The sequence below is a fragment of the Meleagris gallopavo genome, chromosome 4 (assembly GCF_000146605.3).
Source record: "Meleagris gallopavo isolate NT-WF06-2002-E0010 breed Aviagen turkey brand Nicholas breeding stock chromosome 4, Turkey_5.1, whole genome shotgun sequence".
In the NCBI taxonomy this organism is placed as follows: Eukaryota; Metazoa; Chordata; class Aves; order Galliformes; family Phasianidae; genus Meleagris; species Meleagris gallopavo.
The window spans coordinates 40,526,472-40,546,749 of record NC_015014.2 but is presented as its reverse complement, the minus strand read 5'-3'; the positions used below and the strand labels follow the sequence as shown (position 1 = coordinate 40,546,749).

Here is a 20,278-nt window from a genome sequence, read left to right as displayed (position 1 = left end):
TTAATACGGGATTTACTTATGCTTTGCTGCTTCAAATAGTCTCCTGTTTTACATTTGCAGTATTCAAAGAGCCTCATTTGGAATGCTTATGTTGTTTTAGGTCTTCTGCTCAGTTTAATTTAACTAAGGAGGTTATAGCACTCATGATTTTGTTCAGATTTAAAACAGAGATCTACTTGAAGAGATGTGATAGAAAGCTTCCCTCTCTTTTCACTGCTCTCCTATTTCACTCCATATGCTTTCTTGGTATCTCTGGTCTGATTCCTTCAATGCTCCCCGTAGAAGTACTACAGCCCAGGTGCAGGGATTCCAAACTATTTTTTAAAGAAGCTATGGCTCACTCAATTTAGCTACTTGTAATGAGACTTTTCCATTCAGTCTGCTCGGAAGTATCATTAATATCAACAGGGGTGGTGCATGCGGATCATGGGAACATTATGGCCTCAAGTTGTGCCAGAGTAAGTTTAGGTTGGATATCAGGAAAAACTTCTTTACAGAAAGGGTTGTTAAGCACTGGAATAGGCTCCCCAGGGAGGTGGTGGAGTCACCATCCCTGGATGTGTTTAAAAACCATTTGGATGTGGTGCTGAGGGACATGATTTAGCAGAGGATTATGAGGGTAGTATGGTTAGGTCATGGTTGGACTCGATGATCTTTAAGGTCTTTTCCAACCTGAGCAATTCTATGATTCTATGATTCTGTGTCTGTTGGAGTGAGTGACCTATGGCAGGCAGCCTTTGTCATCACGTGATGAGAGGAATTTTTATTGCCATCTCCATTTTATACCGACGTCAGATCTTGTTTATACAGTTCAGTTTTATTGCCTAGACTCTGCCCCATCTGCCTCCTCCCATCATCATCATGCTTCACAGGCTGCACATACAAGGAGCGAAGGGGGGAGGTACAAGGTGTGTATATATACAAGGTGTACAAAAAGAACGCATTCTGCTCCACGGGTGATGTGTTTTGTATTACAGAGAATGCAGATGCCATAATGATACCTGACAAGTGGTAACTGTTGCGTGGATGACAGTCTTACATTACTTTTTGTTTGGGATGGCATTCAGAGGGCTTTGTGTGTCATTTAATGGGATTTTTTTTTTGTCTCTCTCAGGCTCAGATCACAGTGAATGGGAACTCTGGCACTGCTGCCAGCCCAGTGAGTCACTTTCAAAGGCCTTTTTCCCCTTCTTCCGCTTACTCTCCACCAGCTTCTCTCAATTCCAACCTTGTTATCATGCAGCATGGCAGGATGATGGGTAAGCCTTGCACAGAATATTTGCTTTATACACTACACAACATATTCCAATTTATGTGGCCAAAATTGCAAACAATGGCAAAGGGCATCACATTATAATGGAGATATTATCTATTCATCTCCTTAGGAGGTAAATGCAAAAGATAATAGAATTTACTGTTAGATGTAATAGTTCCTGAACTGGAGTTACTTTTAAGTTTTATTACTCATCCTTATGTTTATGAGAGTGACCTCTTGCCACTTTTCCACTTGCTTTCCTGAGGAAAAGGGAGCATATATAGAAACAGCTCAACCTGCAGAGCCTGTTTCCTTTGCTCTCTTTAAGAAGCTAAAGACCAGTTTTGTGCATTGCTTCTTCCCACAACCTCTGCAAGCTTCAGTTGAAATACTGCCAACAAAGGGGTGGCCCTGAGCTTTTAAACACCTCAAGTCATCTCAATTTATAATTTACTTATGTATTTTTGTAGGTCATTGTTGTGGTGTTGTTTTTTTTCCTTAAATGCTTGCATGATTAGCCTCACAAAGGAGCTTTGCCAATATAATCTAGTTTTGCCAGTACGATCATTTACTGCTTCTTTTTCTGCCAGAGTTTGCAGATTCAGATAAGAGTATACGTGTAAAACAATCTGATTATGATCCAGGAGTTTACTTTTTTTGTTGTGCAGGCAGAGAAATTAGGTGGCAGTTCTGGCACTGAGACTCACAGCTTAGAGAAAAATGCTGCTATCCAGGTCTTAAAACTGCATACATGAGTTTTTCCATGTACTCAAGTGCTACATTCTTTGATTGCTTCCAGTTTGTTGAACTTAAGATATATCAGTATTGTTTTGGATATATCAGGAATGTGTTTTCCCATGATTTTTACTCTTGTATGATGCTTAAGTTCTGTTTTCCACAGTAACACTCTGATTTCATTTTCCTTGCTCATGTAAAATCCCACTGATGGCCTTAGTTTGAGGCCATCTACAAAGAATGAGGGATCAAATACCAAATGTTTTCTAAATTTAACATCATGCATTTTGGGAAAAAGGCCCAAATATTTAGACATGTGCCACGTAGAGTTGCCCCTCGCCATATATGTGTAGCACTGGATTATTTGCAGGACTTCAGACTTGAATAAACAGCTGAAACAGTCATGCCAAATCTCCGCAGTAGCAATGGGCAAAACATTCAAATTAAAATTAGGACTTTCAGTCACCAGAGCTTCTTTCACTGATTTATGTTACAATTCAAATATTTTGCTTGAGAATAATCATGTTAAATCATAATCTTCACCAGTAGTGTCAGAATGTTTATTTTTATTCCTTCCATTCATTTATGCTGCAGTAGACATGTCTTTCAGGCACTGTACCTGTGCTTGCACAGTACAAAAAAAACTTGCTTTGTCATAGCAGCTCTCTGATTTACTGAAACATACTGCCTGAAGGAGCAGGGCTCTTCTTCCTACACGCAGCAACAATTGCCTTGTGGTGCATCCCAGCAGAAAGATGGGTAGTTTTTTGTTTGTTTGTTTGTTTTTTGTTAAATGAATTACTCTCTCTGGATTTTATAAAGAGATGGTAATAGTGACACATTAGTTTCCTTAATTTTAAAGGAAGGTTTAGGGGAGAGAGCTAGGCATATTGCCAATTACTGTGAACCACAGCAGTCTGCAGATTCACTGAAAATGAGTGCATCATCAGGTTGCTCTGAGTGATGAGTTGCTGAGTGCCAATTCTCTGGATGATGTAAAGTGATATTTATACAGACCAGAGTAACCTGAAGGGGTGAAAATTGCACACAGAAATTTGCTCTGTTTTGTTTTGTTTTTTTTTTTAATCTTTGTTTCTAAACACATCACAAAGATTGTTCTGGAGATCTGATTGAAATCTGTTGCTGTGCTGACCTAATGGTAATTTTCTATATATATATTATTATATATTCTGCTAAATTTTGTGAAGGGGAAGTTTTGAAATTCTCTCATTATTTCAAAGGATGGATAGATAAGGTGCAATTTTGTTTTACAGCAACAAGGTTTTACTCCTATTATTTCTCAGTATATTTTGCTGGGTTTGTGGGTTTTTTCGTATTTTTTTTTTTTCTTTTCCCAAGCAAGTTGCAGCAAAAAAAGTGACTGCAATCTAATCTACCAAGATCTGAGCTAGATAGCCATAAATAAGATTATGGTTCAGTCCCAGCTCAGGTGATCACTTTATGAAGTGCTACATATGAATATGTTTCTCAAAATTATTATCCATTTTTGCATTTTTGCAAACCACGGTGAAATTGGACAGCGTAATTGCCTTCTCTCATGTTATCTTTACAGAGTCCACAGAGACATACTCGCAACATGTTGGCAGCAGCAGCACCACCAGTACAATACCAATCTGTAAATCCTTAGAGGAAGAAAAAAAATTACAGTCATTAAAGCTCCACATTATGCAGGAATTGGCCCAGTGGATGAATCTGGAATCCCTACAGCAATTAGAACGGTAGGAAATTCTGGGGAATCTGCGTATGAACTCATACAATGAATTGATTGTTGGTAATGGGTTTTTCACATTCTTCTACTCTTATATAATGTGGAATACTGTGTGCGCAATCAGGCAGCTCATGAATATAATATTGTGTGTTGACAGAAAAAGAGAATGCTGATGGGAACGTAATTGGGCAACTTGATGTTTCTGGTTTAATTAGAACTAATCAAAATTTTGTCTCTCTTCTCTTGTATTCCTTCCCTTCTGGAGATGTGAAATAATTGTATTTGCTTTGTTATTCCTAAAACAAAATGTATACGTACTGTATTTATGCATGTGTACAAGTATACATGTGTATCTCTGTATGTATACACATATAAATCTCACACTCCTGCATTCTGGGGAGTAGTGGCTCTTACTTGATCAGTGCAATGTAGTTTCATTCAGTCAGTAATCTAAGAAAGTAGTATTTTTGCAGATATGCAAAACATGATCTCTATGCTCCTGGATGACATGTAGGCGAATAGTGTAGAAAGCCCTTCATTGAGACTAGCCCAGTTCCTATCATCTGCCACTAGTCCCTGGCTAGAGTGGCCCAGGATGTCAGACTGAGAAGGTTTGTTTTCCCTCTGCTGAAGCATTCTTTCCACTCTGCTGTCAGGGCAGCCTCTTCTGGCTGGTCCAGAGAGCACAGTGGCAGCTGTGCTGGCTCTGTGGAGGAAGTGCTTACTGGCCTTCCCTGCTGGAAGCAGTGCTGTGCTAGACGGAGAGAGAGTAAGAAGAGTGGGAGCCAGGATGAAAGCAGCAGAGCCCTTGCAGGTGAAGTCTTTGTGAGGTGCAAGGTTATAGCAGCTGTTGGATGTATCCTCTCTGCCAGTGCTGACTTATGGGGCTGTGTTATAATCGCCAGGAATTGCTTCAGTGGATTGAAAAATTAGGGGGAAGAGCAGGAACTGATGGAAAAAAGCAATAAGAGAAATTCAGAATGAGTGGTAAGATGGGGACAATTTTGTTAAGAATGGGGGAAAACTCTGGCATTTCTTTATTTTTGACATAGAAAGGAATACAGTCAAGCTTTTAAAAATGAATCAATTTCTTTGCATTAATGTTCTAGGTTCCTACCCCTTCTTTATCTAAAAATGTCCCTTTGTTGTGCACGGGAGAAAGTTATTATTTTTGTCCTTTTTTTTTTTTTAATAGCAGATCGGTCTAATAGCGTGAATATTAGTTATATAAGGGTATAACAGAAATCCCCCTCAAGTATGCTTAACAGAGTTGGAAATCTGCCATCCTATATTTAACTTTCAGATTGGTCTGCTTCTCTGAGATACTCTCCTGAAAATATAATGTGATTTGAATTATGGCATTTCTCAACTGGATTTGCTCTTCATTTTTGGTTGTTTCAATTTAAAAATATCTTGTGTCTTTTTAAGCTTTGAATTATAGAGCAAATTCTGATGATGAGATGTGAGTTAAAAGATTATGCCAGCTTGTGTGAGTGTGTCTGCCTCGTGTGCCACTTTGGCTCTTTACTCTGCTTCTTTAAGACTTAGCTGGAAGTGAGGGAGTTTTCAGCATATTGATTTGAGACTACATTTTAAATGTATACGGATATATCTGAACCCAGTGTACTCCAGTCATGTGAGAACAAAGGCGATAGAGTTGTCAGCAAAAGACTCAAATATGCTGCACTTTGACATCTCACAGAAGTGCAGCACTGTGCAGAAACATGCAAAAGCGCTGTAACTGCACTTCCCAGGAGCAGAAGGTAGTGTGTAGCGCCCGTTTTCTCTCCAATGTCAGTGGTCAATCCAAACAGGAATCTTCTCCCAGAAGGTTCAGACTTACACCATCAGAAGGAAAAAAAGGTTTCAAATTCACTGAGCTTATGGTTGCACAGTGTTTCTCATTTTTCCATCTGTATGAAAACAGCCATATTCTATGTAAAACGCAGTAAATGGAGATTCAGAGGTGATAGATAACATCTGTATTGTTTTCCCAAATACTATGCTACTGTTAGAAGCAAAAAAGAAGCTTGTAAATAAGAATCTTGGAGTATCTGTATTCCAGATTTCATTGTGCTGGTCTCCTACAAGTCTGTCTTTCCTCTTGGAAGATTGTTAGTGACAGCTGCTTAGCAAAGGAAAGTAGAGATGTTCTCTTCACTTTATATTCCTGCAAACCCTTGGTCCTAGGGTTCTGAAAAGGGAAGGGCTGCTGTACAGCTCTCCCATCCCATGGTAGCACTACTGCACCTCTGCAGTACTGTAGCTCCTGTCAGCTCCAGCGAGTGCAAAAAACCTGAAGCCTGAAAACTCAGCTTAAGTTCTGCCACTGTGCCAAGCTTTGCCCCAAAGGTGATGATATTCCAAGGCATTAAAAATGAAGTCTTTGGGAAAGAGGGCAAAAAAGCTTTCAGTCAAATGGCAGCTCTAGACTTTACCACTGACAGGATCTAGGAAAGGGGAAGAAAAGGGGGGAAAAAAGCTTGGAAAGCAATTTGACTGCACTGTTAGAGACTATCCAAAAATAATTGCTTCATTTGTACCAAAATTAATCCGTACGCTGAGAAGACCTCTATTGAATAGAATGAAAAAAATGAAGTCCAATCACATATTTTGTCTGTACTTAGTGATGTAGCATTTCAGCTAGGAAAAAGAAGTGCCTCACTCAGAAGGTCCACTGAAGGTCATAAATGCTTCCTTTAATCATATACTTCCTGATTGATTATTTGAATACTGAAGTGATTATGGAGTCTTCTGGGTACCAATTGCAGACACCTCTTAGGTTCTCCTCATGCTATTTGGCTGATTGTTCACTCACACGTGGTGATAACGTTTCCAACCTTTAATTGCAACAACTGTAATGTATGCAAAGCAAGACAGCATCTGAATGACTCGGTGGCTGTGAATACTGCTAATTCCTCAAACAAACGTTGGCATGGGGAATTAGAGAATACAAAGTGAGATTGTGTAATTTAAAATTAATTTATTCTATTCCTCAACTAGTCCTATCTGGCATAAGCATAAACAACATAAAGCCAAATCATTGGCTGATGCTGGTGCTGGGATGGGGTGGGGGTGATGGGATTGAAAAGATCAAACATGCAAAAAGATACTGGAAGAGCTGCTTCTGTGATTACATGGCAGCTTCTCCACACCTACTCTCTGTGTGGAACCTCCTGTGAATGTGTGGAGCACCCGACAGATTAGGAGGGCCTGGCAAAGAGATATTGATTTATCTTTGTCTCTTGACAAACAGCAGGGTCACAGTAGTAGTACTTTTGCATTGTTTCCTATCTGTTCCCCTGCCACTGATTCAAGCTCTTTTGAAAAACCTTCTTGGCCCAATGCACAGAGGCAGTTGTGGCAGCATTGGATCACTGTGGAATTGTACTAATGAGGAGTATCATCTAGTAGCAATTTCATGAGAACTGATGTTAATTCTTTAAACAGGTGATTCTTTTCTGCATAGTTCACCAAAGTTAACTGTTTAATTATGTACAGTAATTTTATAAAGCATTTAAGGCAAAAGTGTGATTCATTACATTCATTAAACATTCTGCTTTTCTGATCACTATGAAGCATGCAAAGATTCATGATCAAAGAGAATAATACTAAAAAAAGTGTTCCCCTTTTTTGTTACTTCCTTTTCTGAAACAGTGTCTCAAAGCAAGTTAAGACAAAAATAGGAAATACAAAAGAGTAAGGGATAAAGTAAGTACAAACACAAGCAAAAGTTAGCATCAGGAGAGACTAGAAAATATGAGACTGTAGTTTTCTGTAATAAATACAAGTGCAATTTAGTGAGTGATATTAAAAGGTATACTGTGTTCACTTCCTTATCGCTTCTTGAAATAGTTGTAGAATAAGTAATAGAATAAGTTGCATGCAAAGGGAAATTAAAAACTGCATAAATGCTGTTTGTTTACCAATCATAATTCTTGCCTTAATTCTTTTCTCAGTAGAATTCCAAAGTAGATATGCACTATTTAATAAATATGTTTTGAAGATAATATATGTTGAAAATAGCTAGGAGTTCAAAAGAAACTCTTCTTACAAATTGGTAATTGGCAAGTTGTTTGTATTTTCTGTGTAGTACCCAGCATTCATCTTTGTCAAATATAGGGCTCTAAGAAGATAACTCTTGATCTGGCACCACTTCCAGTATTCCTAAGCATTGTATTCTCCAAGATTAAAGTCCCAAACTGAGTCAGTCTTAAATGCCTTCCAGAATTTGTTACAGGGATTCCTAGATAAGATGGATAAATACACCACTTGAAGTAGATGAAAATGATTATACTGAATAGGGGACAAAGAATGATAAACCTAAATCTATGTCCGGAATAACATTAAATGTCTAATCTGTCCACATAGATACTTTTATTTCTTTGTTATTTTTAATTCCTTGTTAATTGTTTAAAACTATATTTTATTTAGACAGTTGACAGGCCAAAGGATTGGTACAAGACAATGTTCAAGCAAATCCATATGGTACATAAGCCTGGTAAGTATGCTGTTGTCTTGGCTGTGTACTTGTCAGTGGTATTATAAAGTACACTTTTCTGCATTTTGATTAGCTGCCATATGAAAATGCAAATGTTCACCAAGTGTGAGACAATGAATCAAATTAAAAGGCTGAACTGGATGGTAGATTTTGATGCAGAGAGACAGCTAGAAGCTGTCTACTTATATTGGGTTTATTTTGTTTTACTAAAAATAAAAAAAATTAAAGTGAGCAAAGTAAGCATTGAACCAGTGTGATTCTGTGTCATCATGGAACTCAGTGAAGCAATCCTCATCTCTGGTGTGAGGGATGAGAGATTAGCCACTGGAAGTCCCTTGCCATACCACCTAATTTTTGGACAGTTTGCATGTTAGAACAATGGAGGCTGTTTTGAGGATACGTTTTCTGTTTGAATTGCATTTTTTCCATATAATGTGTTATTTGTTTTGCTGAAACAGAGCTTTGGTGATGTTTATAGCTTTAGAGTTCTTTTATCATGATTGTCACCAAGGTATAGCATAAACTACAGTCATGCTCATTTTCTCTCATAAAGGGAAGAGACCTTATTCTCCTGAGGGAGGGCTTGTATTTAGCATGGTCAAACAGATTGTTAGTGGGAGAATAAGAAATGTAAGCAAGACAATTATGGCTTTTTAGATCTGTCCTGAACACCAGTCACGTGGTTAATATTTGAGTTTGATTTTCGTGATAGGAGGATTTAGTAGTATCTAATAAGAGGAGAGCAAAGTTCTTAGTAGAAGTAGAGATGGGAGAAGAGCAGATAAACAGCTGTAACTTAACGTTTGGGGCTAGCCAGTAGTGTACAATACAGGTGTCATGACAAGAGGGTACATTTTGCTAATAAAATGGCAAAAATATTTTATGGTAAGTGTAATGGGAAAAGAGAGAATTCAGAAAACACCCACGTGAGATGAGGAAAAGAAATACAGCACTTGATTGCCTGTTTGTATTTCCAAAAAGAAAGCTGTGTGTGATAAACTAGCACATACTGCATTACTGTAACATGTATATTTCTTTTTGTAGATGACGACACAGACATGTATAATACTGCATATTCATACAGTACTGGTAGGAGTTATTTCCTCACTTCAAAACAGCTCTTTTGTTAATGTCAGCAAGTAACAGGAGTAATTAACTATTTGTGCTTGCTTTTTTAATGAACACTTTTTATCATCTTTTTATCGTCATGCTTGGTCTCAGGTGGTGTTTTTTTCAGGCCTTTTTTCCCAAATGAAACTAAGTTTAATTTTGCTTTCATTCTTGCTGATGTATTACAGCTGTGGGCCTGTATTACTGCAGATGGGATACATTGTAATACTGTAGTTTCTGATTACACTGCATTTATTTTCACTTGTGAGTGTAAGCAACACAGTCTTTCCTAATCAAAATGAGGAGAGACCTACTGTGTGAAAGTACAAATACTAATTACATATATAGGAAGACAAAAAGTCTTAAAATATACCCTGAGTGCCTAATAAAGATGCTTCTCTTTTCTGACTACATTCATTTTTACTATAGGCACTGGTGGTGGTGGTGTTTAACCACAAGAAAGACATATACATATAATAGATATATAATTCCCGGGTCTTTCGGAAGATGATAGCTATGTGGTAAAATTACTTAATTATAATCAGAAATGGAAGTGTGAATACACTATCTGCAGAAAACCATAGTGCCTTGTCGAAAAATGCTATTCATAGTTCTTTCATTTCTGTGTTTGTGTTGCATTCAGTCTGCTCTCACACAGCCTTTTTGTGTAATATGGAGATATTTGTAATTGTATTGTAATATTTGTGTGTGTAAGTTGTTCAAAATCTGTTTATACACTTATGATCCTATCCAAGATACTTGATTGTATGGTTGTCCCAAACTAACAGTAATTATTCAGACTGTGTAATGATTGTCCATTTCCTACCTCTCCTCCTCAATCTGGACGTACAAAGACAAGAGTGGGGATGAGCCCTGGGGTTAATAACAGGTTGTCATTAACAGCCCTGATACATACAGCCATTAACTTCTCCCTCCCCGTCAAAAACAAATAATCATTAATTTCTTTCAACTTTACTTCAGTTCTCCTGTGTGATTGTAGTTTTATATACAAATATTTGAAAAGCATTACCATGGACTACTTAGTACCTAGCTATGTACTTTTAAAATTAAAAAATGCATATATATATTGTAAAAATGTTTGCACATTTTCACAACTTTGCAGCTTTATAAACTGTGGATTCTTATAGCATTCCATGCTTTATTTTATTGAAATCATTTCTCACATTGGGACTATTTCTGTTTTTGCTTTATATTAGGTGGCTACAGTCCATCCTTCTCTGCTCAGGCACACCCAGCTGCAAAGACACAGACATACAGACCGTTGTCTAAAAGCGCTTCTGACAGCAGCTCCGATGCCTTTAAGGTCTCATCTCCTTTACCACCCCCACATGTGCCACCCCCAGTACCACCGCATCGTCTGCGGGAAAGGTCTATACCAGAAAAGTAAGTTACTGTGTTTTCAAAAACTCTTCTTGGTATGTGCACACAATAATCCAATTTCCAGATACCGGTGAAGGAAAAAATAGCAGATACAGAACATGACATGACAGTAAGGGCTAAAAATTAAGGCTGTGGGTTATAGCTTTTTGTAAAATTGGCAGGTAGTGGCAATTCAAAAGGTAATCCAACATATGAAAATCATATTGCTGAGTGATTTTCTTGATCTTGACTCCTCCTGTTGTTGAAGACAGGTTTCCAAGGGCAGAGGGTAAGGGTTGGTGATGATCTGCCGCCCAAAGACCAAGGGGATTGAATCTTGCTAGCAAGTCATACAGAAGCACAGGTTTTTGTTAGCAAAACACTAAAATGTACATCTGCTTAGCCTTGATCTCTGAGGTTCTGTGAGTCATCATCCTGCGCTAGGCCAAATGCCTTGGTCACAGAAGCTGAAGCCTGTTACAATTCCTTTTGTCAAGCTTGAAAATAACTGCTTCAGCACTTAATTTGAATGTTCAGCTCCTTTCAAAATCTCCTACATGATAAGACAGGCATTGGAAATCTAAGGTCTCGAGGCCAAAGGATGCCAAACACGTTAGTTATGGTTTGCCTGCTGCTGACAACTATAGCTCATCAATATTTTCCTGCCACTGGGAGTTTCTTTAATTGCCTATAAAGTATGAGCATTTATAATTTCACATAAGAGGCTTAGACCTAAATGTATTACGGTTTTATAACTGGGAGCCGTGTTATGTTTCCCAATAAGAGTTGGGCTCAAAAATACAGCCCATAAGGGATTAAAGGCTAGACATTGTAAATGAAAGCAAATTGAATGTGAACCAGAATTTCAGTGGCATCCTTTTTCTTCAAAGTGACTTGAAATATAATGCAACTTGATTTCCATTTTCCTGTTCTTGAAAAAGACAATGTTTTCTGTTCTGGAACTGTAGTTTTTCCTCAGAGAACATGCATGGTAAAGAGCCATATGGAACTACTACCCTTGAAAGGTAGGGTATTTATAAGCAGATGATCTGTTTTCCAGAAATTGCACTGTAAACAAAAGCTACCCCACGCACTTTTTTAAGGCATGTGATGTGCCTTATTAGGTCAGATCACATCAAGCTAAGTCACAGCAGAAAGCTTGGCAGAATTTAATCAGGGCATATGATTTCTTATTGTAAGTGCAGGCATACATATGGGATTTCCTTTTTCCTTCCTCCCTTCTGAGAGCTACAAATGGATCATTTGCCCCAGAGCAAAAATTATTCCAAATGCAATATGAGTAGTAACTACAAAAATGCCACTAGAAGATAACTCTGATTGCGATAGGAACTACCTAAATATCTCCCCAAAATGTGCAAGTAGATATTAAAACAACATGATAAATGACTGGAAAAAAAAACCAAAAAACAAAAAAACAACAGAATAGTAATAGTAAGGGTAAAATTTTATTTTTTTCTCAGAAAATTATGTTACTTTTCAATATGGACTGTCATATTGTGCAATGATAAAAATATCTACCATTATGTACATTATAGTGTAGCAAATAATGAGTTCTACATAAGCATATAGTATATTTGCAATTTGAGAAGGCATACTGTGGTATTTTGTCACAGTATTTCAGAATAGTTTTCAAGTTGTTCTACCATTTAAAACAAAAGAATGAACAATCCCATAGGCTGGACATAACTAGTGCTTTTTCTACTGTCATATATATACCTGCTGTAAGCAAGTGAAGATGGGGTGCTAGTTCAGACATTTCAGAGCTGAAAGCTGGAAAGTGAAACTGTGCTGAAACTCTCTTGGTTTTGTGTGCATCTCCCATTGCATGGAGCTGTAAAGCAGAAGGGGTTGATGGTCAATAAACTGAACTGCTCTTATTTGTTATTTAGAAATGACTGGGATCCCCCTGACAGGAAAGTAGATACTCGCAAGTTCCGCTCAGAACCAAGAAGCATTTTTGAGTATGAGCCAGGAAAGTCATCAATCCTTGAACACGAAAGGCCGGTAAGAGTCATAAATGAAACAGTGATAAATAGTGATACATAGTAAGAAGTTTGGCGTAATGTCATCTTTCTATTATTTATTACTGCTTATAACTGCTCAGATTAACATCAAAAGTCTTTTTCAAATATATTTTTACAGCAATTTCTCATTGCTGTTTCCTGATGGTTGCTTTTTCTGAAAATATGTTTGCTTTATTTGCTAAACTTAAAATCTGGTATTTCCAAGAACTCAAAGGACCACTGTGCAAATGTAACAGATGACAAGTAGAACTGTGAATTAATGCAAGCTGCTTTTTCTAATTGGCTGGCATACATACCCAGCTCTCATTTTCAGACGTAATAACAACACATCTGGGGACAGACTCTTCTGCAGGCTCTGTGATAGCACAAGGGTAAATAGTTTCAAACTAAAATGGGGGAGATTTATATTGGATGTAAGGAAAAAGTTATTTACAATAAGGATGGTGAGGCACTGGAACAGGTTGCCCAGAGAGGTGGTGGATGCCAACATCCCTAGAGACATTCAGGGTCACGCTGGACAGGGCTCTGAGCATCCTGATCTAGCTGTACGTGTTCCTGTTCATTGCAGGAGAGTAGGACCATTAGAGGAGTCTTCAAACTCAAACAATTCTATGGTTCTGTGGTTCTATATGTTTTCTAGTTAACTAATGCATAAAAATAAATTATTTGCATTTTCAAGGTGTGGCTGAGGTTATGCCTAAGCAGATTCTAGTCAAATACTGGTAAAGATAGCCCAGACAGGCTGTGGAACCTCAGTTTCTGGAGGATTTCAAGAATCACCCAAATAGAGTTCTGAGTAACCTGATCTGGTTAGACCTGCTTTCAGCAGGAGGTTGGACTGGGTGACCTCTGAAGGGTCTTCCCAGTCTCAATTACTCGTGAGTACTGAATGTCTGTGAACATGTAATTTGAAGTCCTTATTCCTTTCTGAATAATTATTGAAGTTGTGGGATTATTTATAAGCATGTCTGATAAAGCTAAGATTGATGTATGCAAAATGACGCATTTGCCCAGTCAGTCTAATTTCCTTTTGTGTTATCTCAATACTTCATTATTTTAGGAAAATAGACATGTAACAATTGCAGTATTTTGTTTGTGGGCTTTTACCTCGAGATTGGAACAGCTGAGGGGATCCATTTTCCAAAGATCTTAAATAATTGATACTGGGTTATTATTTGCTTGTACATGGTTGCATTACATGCTTGTTCATAGGATTTGTTTCTCTAATATAATTCTCTAATATAATGTAAATTATTCAAATAATTTAATTCCAGAATATGTAATACTTCAACAGTGTGAAACACATCCTGTACTAAGAACCTTTCCCTCATGTTTTTTGTAGAAATATAACTTTTAGCTAGGAATTAGGTGTGTTTCTGTGAAATTCAGCTCTTGCAGAAACAGTGCATTTTTTTTGTAGTTGTTGTTGGCATTTCTATGTGGGCTGCTAATTAATCAAACTAATTACATGGAATTTAGAATTTATTGTTAAGTTACACTCAAGTAGCACTGTACGCAGAGGTCACCTGCACTTTTCCAATGCCAAAGAATATTAGCAAGTTAAAGTTTAAAATAAGAATATTTCAGAATGATTCAAGAATGGTTGTACCTTTATAGTAAATCATATTTTCTGCCAATGTAGCAAAGAAAAAAATTGTTCATGTAAGAAATGCAGTGCTGATCAATGCAATCATAAATACAGTTTTTCAGTTTTGAGGAAGTAATGAAATGACACAAAAGCAAGCTTTGCTGACTGTTTCTGTTGCTTTTTTTTTTTTTTAAACTTGGTGCATTTTTGGTGCTCTCAATCAAGAGGTTGAATTTTGAGCTTTAAAGTATTTAAAGCTTGTAATATTTTCATGCAGAAAAGCCTTGCTTAGTTGCTTCAGCCGAGAAAAATCAGACTTCTGCCATCTGAAGCTTAGTAGCTAATGTGAATTTAAGGAAATGTCTCTTTGTAGAATAAAGCTAAAAAATTGAGGGAATAATATTCATGGACAGAACTGAGAGATTCTTTGTTTATGTGTGATTCGGAGTTGTAAAAGACTGGAAAATGGGAGTTACTGCAGAATACAAGACTGGAAAGTAATGCTGACAGTAGTATAGCTATTAACTGATTTTTAAAAAACACTTGAAGTAGAGCAAGCTATCACTGCTCTGGAAATGATTTCATTGAAGCATTTATTTTTCTCATGTTCCTTAAATCAGATATGGGAAATACAACTCCTGACTCGTGAAAAGATGATCAGCAAAGTAGGCCAAAAGATTTTTCTGTGCTAGGAAAAGCTGACATCTGAGAATATTGTATTAGTTCCAGATTCAGATGAACATTCCAAATCCTCATCCGTGTTAGTACTGCATGAGTTAGGTCTTTCATTTTCATCGTCTCGAAGCATTTTGATTTTTAATATCAAAGAAATTATTCCTATTGTATTAAAATATTACACAAAATAGGGAAGATAAAGATAGATATAGTTGCACTTGGACATTTGTAACATCTGAATTAAAAACTCTTGCCCTATCAGTTTTACCAAAATAATTACAAAAAACAAACAAACAAACAAAAAAACCCTCAAAGGGAGATACTTCAACATTCCAAATCTTACTCTTAAAAATTTTTGCTGAAATTCAATAATTTCCATATCTGCATTGCAACTACGATGTGAACTGCTCTGCAATAAATAAAGCAATATGTATAACTATCTTTTATATAGGGCAGATTACGGTGAAAGACTAGGTTTCCAATTACTGTGTAGATATTACAGCTGTGATTAATGTGGGATGGAATAATATAATAAAGTGAGATTCTGTATAAGACTAATATTTAATGGTAAGTATAATTCACCGAGTATTCATCCAGAAGAATAGAACATGAAAAATAATAAGTCTAAAATAAATGGCCTAGTAATAAACATTAAATGAATAGATCTGTTAGAGAGTGATGGTTATCTTTGCTATGGACATGAAAAGATGACTAATTTCAAGCTGTAGTATCACATTGCAGCCTGCTGTTGTTAATCAGGAAATTGATGTTTTTCTTTATTAAATTGAACGTTAGAGCTTAAAACATCTACATAAATAAGGGGCTTATGGTGTAGAAAATAAAAATTTCAACCCTATTAGACTAAAAAAAAAACAAGTTCTTTTATTTTAAAGATTACCGTAGCCTGTTGAATGCAATGGCAGTTCCTTTTTCTCCCATAAAACATTACTATTTCTGCTAATAACACAGTACTGGTAAGGTGGTACATAAGTTCTGATGTCTGTTTCTATCTCTAATGTCTGTGATTCAATAAAATGCTTCTTGTTTTCATTAATAGTATCCAAACCATAGATTTGTTTCCTAAAATGTGTATTTTCTTTCAGTGAGTGAGTTAATTGTAGCATAATAATTTAATCTTACTCATACAAATATGAAGTTAAGTATTTATTCTTTACTAGTTTCAGCCTTATATTTATCAAATAACACCTTCACACCACTATTTGTCTATTTTTTTTCTTCAGTGAAGCGAGTAAGAAAGAAGGACTATAAAGGCTGTAAAATTGGCAATAAATGCATTTACTTTCATCAGTGTCCTCTCAAAGCACAGAGATATATTTGTGCTATTCAGTTAAAACTGTGGAGTTCCATTTCAATTCTAGATTTTTTATTTTTTTTAACATGTATGTTCAGTACACAGAATTTTCTATTGAATTCTAGGTTAGAGTATAGAAGCATGACTTGGTTTGACTGACAAGTCATAAAAAAAGAATTCTTACTGCTTTTGCCCTCTGTTCCAGCAGATTGGGAGTTACTTTCTAAGCTCTAGCCAAAATCAGTGTAAGTTAAAATGATTTGTTCATTTCAATTCTGTCAGGGGGATAGATAATAGAAAGCAGTCCTTCAGCAAAACTGACTTGAAGCCAATTGAAATCAATTGCCTGAGAATATTGATTGTGGTAGCACAGGGAATGCAGCGTCTTCCTGCAGCTGGCAAGCAGTAGTGGAGTTATGAACTCTAAAGCTCTTCTCTTTTGTTTGCTGCCCTCTGCGGTTCAGTCTGTAAAGTTAGGAGCTGTGTCATGGAGTTAACTTCACACATTCCCTTATGCTATCTCTGCATTGGCACACTGCTACAGTGAGAACTTGAAAACTCAGAAACTGCATTAAAATACACTATTTTCTTACAAGCATAATTTTTCTGCTTAAGCTTTCAACTAATAGCAAGAGTATTTGCAGATAAAAGGGGAGCCAGTTACTCTCTCCACTTTAAAGCATTTAATGGTCCATTTCCAGTGTGGTCGTAAAGCTGAGGCGGGCTGCCCTGCATGTAATGTCAGTAACCCAAGATTTGTAGTGCTCTGTGGTAGCCACGCCACCCACATTTCATGGGAGTTGTATCTGAGTAAGTCAAATCTGATCCCATAAAGTGAACACCCATTAGTGTCTAGAGCACATTAGAGCACTCTTTCTGTGAAGAAATCCTTCCTGCTATCCCCTCTAGACCTCCCTGTCTCAACTCTATGCTGTCCTATTCCTTGTCACCTGAGAAAAGAGATCAGCACCATCCTCACTGCAGCCTCCTTTTAGGTAGCTGCAGAGTGATGAGGCCTCACCTCAGCCACCTGTCCTCCAGGCTAAACTCTCTCGATTCCTTCATCTCTCAGATGAAATATCTTCTGTAGTTCTGAATCTATTGTGTCTGTATTCATGTCTTCATCTCTGTAGAAGAGATTCATGTGTTTCAGAAATCAGTTATAGTTGCTAATAAGGTAGTAAGTCTTAACTGTTGAGTTCATGAAACTTATTTCAATGGTGTTTTACTACTAAAGACTTGTGTGTGTATAGCTGAGTTGAAACAGGTAGCTGTCAATATTAGTGCTCAGAAATGGTTGTGCATGGTGAAAGTGCAAGGGCAAAACTCCGGAGCAGCTTTGCTCCTTGGAGCACAGATGAGCTGCCCGTTGCTGGCATTCACTGTTGTCATGTTACTTGAAAGGGACATTGTGAAGCTAAATCTATAAAACAACAGCTATTGCTTGAACTGCTCACAGATACGGAAGCACCAATGTAGTTCAAAAGGGCTGTTGAGCTTTTAATAGAGTGAAATTGGCAGCTTAATCAAGTAACATCAAAAGCAGCAGGAAGAGTGCTGTAAAATGTTTAATTACCTGAAATGGTCAAGTACGCACTGTTATCTCTTGCAGAAAACAGAAATAGCTGTATGTGGTTGCTCTGATATGTTGGTGACAGTTTGACTCGTGCAGAAAAAGTGCTAAATACTTAATCACCAGAAACATTATTTTTATAGGATCCATTGTGGCCTTTGAGAAATGCTTTCCTAGATCACTTAGTGTCTAAGTTCTCATAATTGAAGCCAAAATTTTAAATTCAGAAATATCTTCTACAAGAAAATTTTTTTTCTTATTTGCAGATCTTTAAGACAGTGATTCTCTATAATTCTGCGCTGCAGGTTAGCATGCATCAGATTCCACAAAGAAACTCAAGCTGTTTAGAAAATAATTAAGGCAGCCAAATTTGCAGTGGATTAAACATCCCATTGGGAGCTCTACTGTTTTGCACTGTCATGTTTTCATGCTGCTTGAATAACTCTGTCAATTATTATTCAGTTCACTGAAAAGCTTTCTCAATGCTGACTTCAATTCCTACTTTATCCCTTTGCTGTGAGAATTTTCAGATGAAAACAATATATTTTGCTGTGGGGAAAAAAAAGTTTCATGTCAATGAGCCTGTGGGAGATAAAGCATTATAAAATGCTGCTAAAGCTAAAATTATAGAATGCATAACTTTTGTTCCCTATTTTTGACCATAGGATTTAAAATTTATAAAAATTCCATTCAATGCTCTGAAAGAGGCTTTTTAATATAACTCTGCTTGCATGATGCATATTGCTCATCTCTGCTCAGTGCTTGCTTCAAGACAGCAAGATCCAGAATTAACTTGCTTTCTGAGATTGAATGACTGAAAGCAATAATGATAGAATTATGTCTTTATTGCCGATCACACGGGTGCTTTGTTGCCTAGCTGAAGATCATTTAAAGCATTTTCTTAACAAAGAATCTTTAGTAGTATTAAAGGTATTTGCAGCTACGTTTACAGAAGTGGTCAAAGATCATCTTAGCGTAAAAACAGTAATCTTGAAATCCTTAAAGTCTTTCAATCATTAGAAGAATAGCAACAGAAAGGAAAGTATTAAAGCTTCCAGTCAGTGACAGCTCTTGAACAAGAATATTCTGTCTTAAATACCATCTTCATTCTTTGATTTTATTCCATTACTTCCCCCTTTATTTGTTTTGTGTTTGCATGTGTATTGTTGAAGTGACACAGCATTTCTAGCCCTTCACTCAGTGTGTGCCTTTTCCTTCCCTTTTCCTTCACAACTGCTCCAGCCTGATCGCATAAACCCAGATGACATAGATTTAGAAAATGAACCCTGGTATAAGTTCTTTTCAGAACTGGAGTTTGGACATCCGGTAAGTGAGGCCAGAATATTAATATTTAAATGTTAGGGAAAATATTTTTATATAAATTTACCAATTACCAACTTCAGCAAACATATCCCAGTGAAATTAATGGGACCTTTTTTTTTGGAAAGGTCAATAAAGCCATCTAAAGCATATAACTATCATTTTTTTAAGTGGAGCCCTAACTTGCCAGGGTTGTGACTTTAATAACTTAAATATGGACTATACATTAAGGCTGGATTAGGTTCAATTTCTAATTTCCAGGAGGATGCCCTGGGAAGCAGCTACCTTCTTGTATCTGCTCAAACACCAACCGCAGAACTCGCAGCTACAGTGAGAGAAAGCAAACTACATACTTTCCTTTAAAAGTTGTTGTCCAGTGTATCAAATTTATCACTGATTACCTTTTATCTCCTTTTATCTAGCCATTGAAGCTGTTTTGTCATTCCTCTGCATAGGTAGGCAGAAACAGTCCAGATACATTTTTCTGAAAACGATATGTTAACAGTTTTACTCATAATGATAACTTGAGAATATTGCCTCCTCTGAGATGAAGAATGTTGAGGCTTATCCCACAAAAATGTAACTATGACACTTTATGCTGTCTCACCAGTATTAAATACAGCTAGTACTGATTCAGTCATTCAAGTTGTAAATTTTACCACCTAAAGTTACTAACATATTACTTAGATGCTTAAAAAATTACGGAACACTATAACACATTCTTCCTCCCATTCTACCCATGTGTGTCACTCTTGTACCTGGTGTTGTCAACACTTAGTTTCTAACTGTGTCACCTTCTCCACATTTCATTCCTTGCTGCCATTGATTCTCCTCCATTCCATCTCTACACTTCTGCTTATATGATGCAGCCACCTAAAAAGCTTTTGGACTATGTTCAAGACAGTTCTTCCGGTGTTTCCAATGAGGTAAATGAATGATTCTTGTTCAGGTGATTCTCTTGGGAAGAAGGATTGGCATGCTTGCTGTTTGTTTCTGTTTGTTAAAATTTTGTGGATTCCTCCTGATTTCTATTAGACGTTTCTAATTCATGATCA

The 20,278-nt window shown here is 36.9% G+C and overlaps 1 protein-coding gene across 1 annotated transcript in view; it reads left to right on the top strand.

Moving 5' to 3' along the window:
- The window catches only part of SORBS2 (sorbin and SH3 domain containing 2), a 137,346-nt gene that overhangs the window by 83,045 nt on the left and 34,023 nt on the right, over positions 1–20,278 (top strand). The window contains 7 exon segments of the mRNA XM_019614819.2: positions 1,115–1,259; positions 3,564–3,647; positions 3,650–3,729; positions 8,154–8,220; positions 9,265–9,309; positions 10,548–10,734; positions 12,621–12,735. Of these exon segments, the coding sequence (XP_019470364.1) occupies positions 1,115–1,259; positions 3,564–3,647; positions 3,650–3,729; positions 8,154–8,220; positions 9,265–9,309; positions 10,548–10,734; positions 12,621–12,735 (723 nt within the window).